The 8,802-nt window shown below is 38.7% G+C and overlaps 1 protein-coding gene across 1 annotated transcript; it reads right to left on the minus strand.

Moving 5' to 3' along the window:
• Positions 1-6,977: 6,977 nt before the first annotated feature.
• On the minus strand, positions 6,978-7,931 carry Olr1869 (olfactory receptor 1869). The gene is given in 1 exon segment (NM_213732.1): positions 6,978-7,931. A coding segment is annotated over 1 exon segment (954 nt).
• Positions 7,932-8,802: the final 871 nt, after the last annotated feature.

Genomic DNA, 8,802 nt, shown 5'->3' on the forward strand with positions numbered 1-8,802 from the left:
AAATCCCTTAAAGAATTACAGGAAAACACAACCAAACGGGTGAAGGAATTGAACAAAATCATCCAGAATATAAAAATGGAAAAAAAATAAAGAAAGCAAAAAGGGAGACAACCTTGGAGATAGAAAACCTAGGGAAGAGATCAGGAGTCATAGATTCAAGCATCACAAGCAAAATATAAGAGATAGAAGAGTGAATCTCATGGGCAGAATATGCCATAGAAAACATCAACACAACCATCAAAGATAATGCAAAAGGCAAAAAGCTCCTAGCCCAAAAAGTCTAGGAAGTCCAGGACACAATGAGAAGATCAAACCTAAAAATAATGATTATAAAAGAGAGTGAAGACTGCCAAATTAAAGGGCCAGTAAATAACTTCAACAAAATTGTAGAAGAAAACTTCCCTAACCTAAAGAAACAGATGCCCGTAAATATACAAGAAGCCTACAGAACTCCAAATAGATTGGACCAGAAGAGAAATTTCTCAAGTCATATAATAGTGAAAACAGGAACTGCAAAAAACAAAGAAAGAATACTAAAAGCAATAAGGGAAAAATGTCAAGTAACATATAAAGGCAGACCTGTAAGAATTACACCAGATTTCTTACCATAGACTACGAAAGCCAGAAGATCCTGGACAGATGTCATAGAGACCCTAAGAGAACACAAATGCCAGCCCAGGCTACTATGTCCAGCAAAACTCTCAAATAACATACATGGAGAAACCAAGATATTCCATGACAAAACTAAATTTACATAATATCTTTCTACAAATCCAGCCTTACAAAGGATAATAGATGAAAAAGCCCAACACAAGGAGGAAAACTACATCTTAGAAAAAGGAAGAAAGTAATCTTCTTGCAAAAAAAAAACTAAAAGAGAGACACATAAACAAAACTCCACCTCTAAATACAAAAATAACAGGAAGCAACAAACATTATTCCTTAATATCTCTCAACATCAATGGACTCAATTCTCCAATCAAAAGATATAGACTAACAGACTAGATGCATAAAGAGGACCCAGCATTTTGCTGCATGCAGGAAACACACCTCAGAGACAAAGACAGACACTGCATCAGAGTAAATGGCTGAAAAACAACTTTCCAAGCAACTGGCCTGAAGAAACAATGCCATTCGAATATCAAGTAAAACTTACTTTCAACCAAAAGTCACTAAAAAAGATAAGGAAGGACACTTCATATTCATCAAAGGAAAAATCCACCAAGATGAACTGTCAATCCTGAATATCTATGCTTCAAATGCAAGGGCACATACATTCATAAAAGAAACCTTACTAAAGCTCAAAGCACACATTGCACCTCATACAATAATAGTAGGAGATTTCAACACCCCACTCTTTTCAATGGACAGATCATGGAAACAGAAATTAAACAGAGACATAGAGAAAGTAACAGAAGTCATGAACCAAATGGATTTAACAGATGTTTATAGAACATTCCATCCTAAAACAAAAAGATTACCTTTTTCTCAGTTCCTCATGGTACCTTCTCCAAAATTGACCATATAATTAGTCACAAAACAGACCTCAACAAATACAGGGAGGTAGAAATAGGCCCATGCATCCTATCAGATCACCATGGACTAAGGCTTCAATAACAACAAAAACCACATGATCACTTCACTAAGTGCTGAGAAAGCATTTGACAAAATTTAACAGTCCTTCATGATAAAAGTCCTGGAAAGGTCAGGAATTCAAGACCTATACCCAAACATAGTAAAAGCAATATATAGCAAACCAGTAGCAAACATCAAACTAAATAGACAGAAACGTGAAGCAATCCCACTAAAAGTATGGGCTAGACAAGGCTGTCCACTTTCTCCTTACTTATTCAATATAGTACTAGAAATCCTAGCTAGAGCAATTAGTCAATGAAAGGAACTCAAATGATGCAAATTGGAAAGGAAGAATTCAAAGTATCACTATTTGCAGATGATATGATAGTATATTTAAGTGACCCCAAAAGTCCCACCAGAGAACTACTAAACCTGATAGCTTCAGCAAAGTGTGTGGGAATAAAATTAACTCAAACAAATCAGTAGTCCTCCTCTACTCAAAGGATAAACAGGCTGAGAAAGAAATTAGAGAATGACACCATTCAGAATATTGCCAAATAATATAAAATACCTTCGTGTGACTTTAGCCTAGTAAGTGAAAGTTCTGTATGACAAGAAATTCAAGTTTCTGAAGAAAGAAATTGAAGATCTCAGAAGATGGAAAGATCTCCCATGCTCGTGGATTGGTATGATTAATATAGTAAAGATGTCTATTTTGCCAAAAGCAATCTACAGATTCAATGCAATCCTCAACAAAATTTCAACTCAATTCTTCATAGAGATAAAAAGAGAAATTTGCAAACTCATTTGGAATAACAGAAAACCTGTAATATGGAAAACTATACTCAACAATAAAAGAGTTTCTGGGGGAATCACCATCCATGACCCCAAGTAGTATTACAGAGCAATAGTGATAAAAAATGTATAGTATTGGTACAAAGACAGACAGGTAGATCAATGGAATAGAATTGAAGATTCAGAAATGGACCTATCCACCTATGGTCACTTGATATTTGACAAAGGAGCTAAAACCACCCAATGGGGAAAAGATAGCATTTTTAACAAATGCTGCTGGTTCAACTAGAGGTCAGCATGTAGAAGAATGTAAATTGAACCATTCTTATCAACCTATACAAAGCTTAAGTCCAAGTGGATCAAGTACCTCCACATAAAACCACATGCACTCAAACTAATAGAAGAAAAAGTTGGGAAAAGCCTTGAACACACGGGCACTGGAGAAAATTTTCTGAACAAAACACTTTGTTTATGGCTTATGCTCTAAAGATCAAGAATCAACGATACTGCAACGCTTCTGTAAGGCAAAGGACACTGTCATTAGGACAAAACAGCAACCAACAGATTGGGAAAAGAGCTTTACCAATCCTACATCTGATAAAGGGCTAATATCCAAAATATACAAAGAACTCAAGAAGCTAGACTCCAGAGAGCCAAATAACCCTATTTTAAATGGGATACAGAGCTAAACAACGAATTCTCAGCTGAGGAATATCAAAGGGCTGAGAAACACCTAAAGAAATATTTAACATCCTTAGTCATCAGGGAAGTGCAAATCAAAACAGCCCTGAGATTCCACCTCACACCAGTCAGAATGGCTAAGATCAAATATTCAGGTGACAGCAGATGCTGGTGAGGATATGGAGAAAGAGGAACTCTCCTCCATTGTTGGTGGGATTGCAAACTGGCACAGCCACTCTGGAAATCAGTCTGGAGTTTCCTCAGAAATTTGGAAATTCTACTAACTGAGGACCCAGCTATACATCTCCTGGGCATATACCCAAAAGATGCTCCAACATACAACAAAGACACATGCTCCACTATGCTCATACCTACTTTATTATAACAGGCAGAAGCTGGAAAGAATGCAGATGCCCTGCAACAGAGGAATGGATACAGAAAAGTGGTATATCTATGCAATGGAGTACAACTCAGCTATCAAAAACAATGACTTCATGAAATTTATAGGCAAATGGATGGAACTAGAAATATCATCCTGAGTGAGGTATCCCAATCACAGAAAAACACACATGGTATGCAATCATTGATAAGTGGAGATTAGCCCAAAACTTCAAATTACCCAAGATGCAATCCATGGACCACATGAAACTCAAGAATAAGGATGACCAAAGTGAGGATGTTTCACACCTTCTTAACAGGGGGAACGAAAATATCCATAGGAGGGGATATGGAGGTAAGGTTTACAACAGAGACTGAAGAAACGGCCATTCAGTGTTGACCCTCGTGTGGCCCATATATACATATACATATATATATATATATACATATATATATATATATATATATATATATATATATATATATATATACAGCCACCAAAACTGTATAAGATTGATAAAGTTAAGAAGTTCATCCTCACAGGAACCTGATATAGATCTCTTGCTTACCATTTGAGAAAACTGGTCTTTTCTTCATAACAAGGCAGGCTTAGTCTGATTAAAGGAACAAAGCTTTCTTCCTACAAACTTGAGTTTAATTCATTTAGCATTAAAAGGGTAAAAGCATTTTCTTTCTCTATTCAAAAAGGATTGGAGCTCAGTTTTCATCCAGAATGAGTGAGTTCTTTCTGCATCGGTGCTTGGTCTTTGGCTCCAAATGCATATGTAAGTATGAATGTGTGTGTTTAAGTATGTAATTGTGAGAATGTACACAAATCAGACACAACTGATTGAAATGTAAATGTATAAATATACAGGAATTAATCTATATGAATTTATGTAAGTTTATGCATATTTGCTTATGTAAAAGTTTTTCCTTCTACACATGTTATTCTCTTCTCCTTGTTCAATAGAAGTTTATTGCTCCAAACTTCCCACTAGCCTGACAAGCAAGAGGCATCTGGACAAAAGCAAAAAGGTTCTAGCAATTAATCCTTTACTTAATCTCCTGCTGTTTTAGGATGAAGTGCTAAGTGCCAGAGATAGCAGTTTCTGGCCTCAGAGGAACACAAAAGGCAGACCAGCTACAGCAGTAAGGTAACTTAGACTTAGACAACTAAACATTTTGTTATTATGTAGCATCCATAAATACCTTGTAAGACAAAGTCTTAGTCCCATGTCTTGTAAGACAACGTCTTACCTTCCACTGACACTCTTCTCCCTCCATTGCCTCAAAAAGACCCCACTGGGGCTGCCCCTCAAGCAATAGTGGACATGAAAAACTTAGGCCCAGGAGATTGAGGCAAGCAGATCTTTAAGTTTAATGTCAGCTTGGGACAAATCATGTTCCACATCCAGGTGTTGTGGTACACACCTATAATCTAGGCTACACCTTCTTCTGGAGCTCTACATAAGGCCCTTGAAAACAATGAAATTCACTCTTCCTTGCCTGCTTTCACTTACTTGCCAGCACATCTGTTGGAATTTACCTCTTCTAGATTCCAGCTTATCCAGCATACCAGGTGAAACAGCTAGCCTTGTGGACTGAGCAACTACTAGGTTTTTGGACTTACCATTCACAGCTATCCATTGTTGGGCTAGTTTGACTACAGGCTGCAAGTCATTACAATAAATTCCCTTAACAATAATCCACAAATTCTGTGATTATAGAGAATGCTAGTACATATCCATAGCCCCATGTTTGGAGACCCTTTCCCTAGTCTTTTCTGGCCTATGTGCTCTAATTCCTCCCTGAGTCCATGTGGCAGGGAGCACCTGGGTATTCAGGTAGGATCTTGTGGCCCTTGCATTCCTCTATGAGAAGGTGTAAATAGTAAACAATCCCAGATGTGGAGATATTTTGCAAGAGGATGCAACTGAATGTCACAAGATGGCAGTTTCTTGGCTCAGAGGGCAATCTTTCATGGCAAGTAATAAACCATGAATCCTATCAAGCAAATACAGCATGAGAGAGGAACCATCTTTAGATGAGCAATCCAAAATGGAGAAGACAAATGAAAAGGACAGAAACTAAAATAAGTAACTCCATTAGAGACTAACTGCTGGGACCCTCCCGGCCTGGAGAGAGTAGTGGTAGGGTGCACAGAGTAGGACTCTGGCTGGCTTTAAAATCTCAGGGTCTCAGGACTTTCTAGGTCTCTGATTGTACTGAAATGCTGATAACTTCTAAAATGTCCTAAAATTTTCTTGCTCTTTCTGAGGGGAAAAGGCTGCTGTGGCTTAGGTGATTTACACCTGTAGCCTAACGACAGAAGATTAAGTAATGTGGTCTTTGTTCTGTCTCAGCAGAAACTGCTGAGCTCTAACTTTTCTGCATGCTTAGTCAGCAGTCTCATGAAGAAAAAGGGACACTTAGAAAAGTTATTACATCGTTGATAACTACGTTTTTAAACAGTTTCCTATGAAAGCTATCTGATGGAAAAAGCAGAAATATCCTAAGTGGGGAAAGGAAAATTTCTTTTAAGTGGTGAAAGGGAAAAAATTAGTCTCTAAGCGGGGAAAGGGAAACATTCTCTTCTTTTTCATGTCTTTGTTCTCAGTACTTATACATCTTTCAGAATACATTATCACATGTTACAATGTCCATCACCAGTTCACACACAAAATCAAATCATAAATTGAAATTAAAGTTTACAACAGAGAATGTTTGCATGCATATCCATTAGGAGTAATTACCTGGCTAAACAACCATCATCTGTTACAGCTTCACAGGTTCACAGAAGGTTTAAAACCATAACTAAGTTATTAGTTAAGTGTTGTATAGATAAACCCAGTTAATATTTTACCTTCTGTCCTAGCACTTATAATAATTCATTGGTTCCTTTTTATGACCTTTGGTTAAGGGTTTTACAACCATTTGGAGTTTGCTCTGAGTAGGAGAAAGTCTGGTTACTATCTATGAGCAATTAACTGGAGACACTTGGGAGACTGGCAGAGTTCTCATTGCAGTTTTGACTGTCTAAAAAGGAGTTAATAGCAGTCCCACTACACAAGAGCTTAATAACCATTGATATCATTTTAGAAAGTCTTATAGGATTATAGAAGTCATCTATTTGTCTATATAGCATCACTACAAGAAGTGCATCTTCATGGATCGCCAGAGATTTGCTCCAAAAAGGGTGTCCTGTTACTTAGTGATTGTTATATATGTTTAATAAGAATGGGAAAAGCATATTAAGAGGAGGAATTTTTCCTAAAATTAATTCCCTTGTGGCCTTGCCACATTAGGGTGAACCTATCACAGATTATATGATAGTCTGAATCAGGCCATCTCAGGAAGATCACCTGCTAGTTATTAGCTTGCCCCATTATGGCTCCTGACAACTAACAAAAGATCAGATATTTACAACTAAGGTTCTGTATGCCAACTCTTCATTCTGTATCCAAATATCGCAAGCAGATTTTAAGTCAAATATTACTAGCAACAACTGAGTGGGGAAAAGAATGTTGATTACAGGTAAGCAAGTCTTATGTATCAGAAGAGAAAACTGATGGCTGCCACTTTCTCCCAATGGCCTTCACAGCCTCTTTGATGTCCTTATTCCTCAGTGTATAAATTACAGGATTCAGCATGGGTGTGACAACACTGTACATCACTGGGATTAATCTGTCTTTCTCTAGTGAGTAAGAAGATATGGGCCTCACATATGTGAAGCTGGCACTTCCATAATAGAGAATAACAATGACCAGGTGGGAGGCACAGGTGGAAAAGGCTTTGTGCCTCCCTTGAGAGGAGCGGATCCTCAGGATGGTGGAGATGATGTAAAGGTAGGAAAGGATGATGCACAGGAAAGGAGTCCAACCTATGACGATCCCAATGGATAGCAAAGCCAGTTCATTAAGGGCAGTATCACCACAAGACAAGATCAGCAAAGGAGGTATGTCACAGAAGAAATAATTGATCTGATTGTTACCACAGAAGGGCAGGTGGAAGGTCATTACTGTGTGCAGCACGGAGTTGAGAAACCCACCTGTCCAGCATGAAGCTGCTAACCAGCTGCACAGGGCCTTGTTCATAATAAATGAGTACCTTAAGGGCTTGCAGATGGCAATGTACCTGTCATATGCCATTGCTGCCAGGAGGAGGCACTCTGAGCCAACAAAGAAAATGAAAGCAAAGAGCTGGGTCACACAACCTCCATAGGAGATGGTTTTCTTCTCTGACAGAAGATGCACCATCATCTGGGGGACATTAGTGGTAGTGTAGCAGATGTCAATAAAGGCAAGATTTCGAAGAAAATAATACATGGGTGTATGTAAGTGGGAATCAACAATGGTCACCACAATGATAAATACATTGCCTCCTAAAGTACATATGTAGGTCAGAAAGAAGATGGTGAAAAGTAAAAACTGCAATTCATTCAGGTGGGAGAACCCCAAGATGATGAATTCAGATGGAGCTGTTCGATTCTTTCCTTCCATGATGTCATCTGGTTTCTCTTTGTGGATTTGACAAACAGGTGCATTGATAACAGTCTGCAAAACAAGAAAGCAAGTGCTAGTATCAATAATGTCACCACCAACTACATTGGCTACTAAACCACAAAAGAAGCACTTCTTTACAAGCACACCCCATACCTGCCACTGAAGATATATGTGCATAAAAAGTGCAGGCTGACTGGAACCGGATGTAGATCTCTCCTGAGAGACACAACCAGAATACAGCAAATACATAGGCGAATGCCAGCAGCAATCCACTGAACTGAGATCGGGACCCCCGTTGAGGGAATCATAGAAAGGTCTGGAAGAGCTTGAAGGGGCTCAAGACCTCATATGAACAACAATGCCAACCAACCAGAGCTTCCAGGGACTAAGCCACGACCCAAAAGACATGGACTGACCCTGGGCTCCAACCTCATAGGTAGCAATGAATAGCCTAGTAAGAGCACCAGTGGAAGGGGAAGCCCTTGGTCCTGCCAATACTGAACCCCCAGTGAACGTGATTGTTGGGGGAGGGAAGTAATGGGGGGAGGATGGGGAGGGGAACGCCACATTGAAGGGAGGGGGAGAAGTTAGGGGAGATGTTGGCCCAGAAACTCGGAAGGGGAATAATAATCGAAATGTAAATAAGAAATACTCAAGTTAATAAAGATTAAAAATACTTTCCTCCAATAAAAAAAAAGATATATGTGCATGCTCCCAATGTTTCTCCCAGGAATCAAGTCCCTGTGGAATACACAATACTACCATGTTGAACCGAGAAAAATCAAATAAGGACTCTTATCTTCTAAGGCCTCTCTTTTGATAATGACTAGGTCAAGCTCTTTTCTTGGTGACATGCAGACATGTTGCA

The sequence above is a fragment of the Rattus norvegicus genome, chromosome 20 (genome assembly GCF_021556685.1).
Source record: "Rattus norvegicus strain SHRSP/BbbUtx chromosome 20, alternate assembly SHRSP_T2T, whole genome shotgun sequence".
Classification (NCBI taxonomy): Eukaryota; Metazoa; Chordata; class Mammalia; order Rodentia; family Muridae; genus Rattus; species Rattus norvegicus.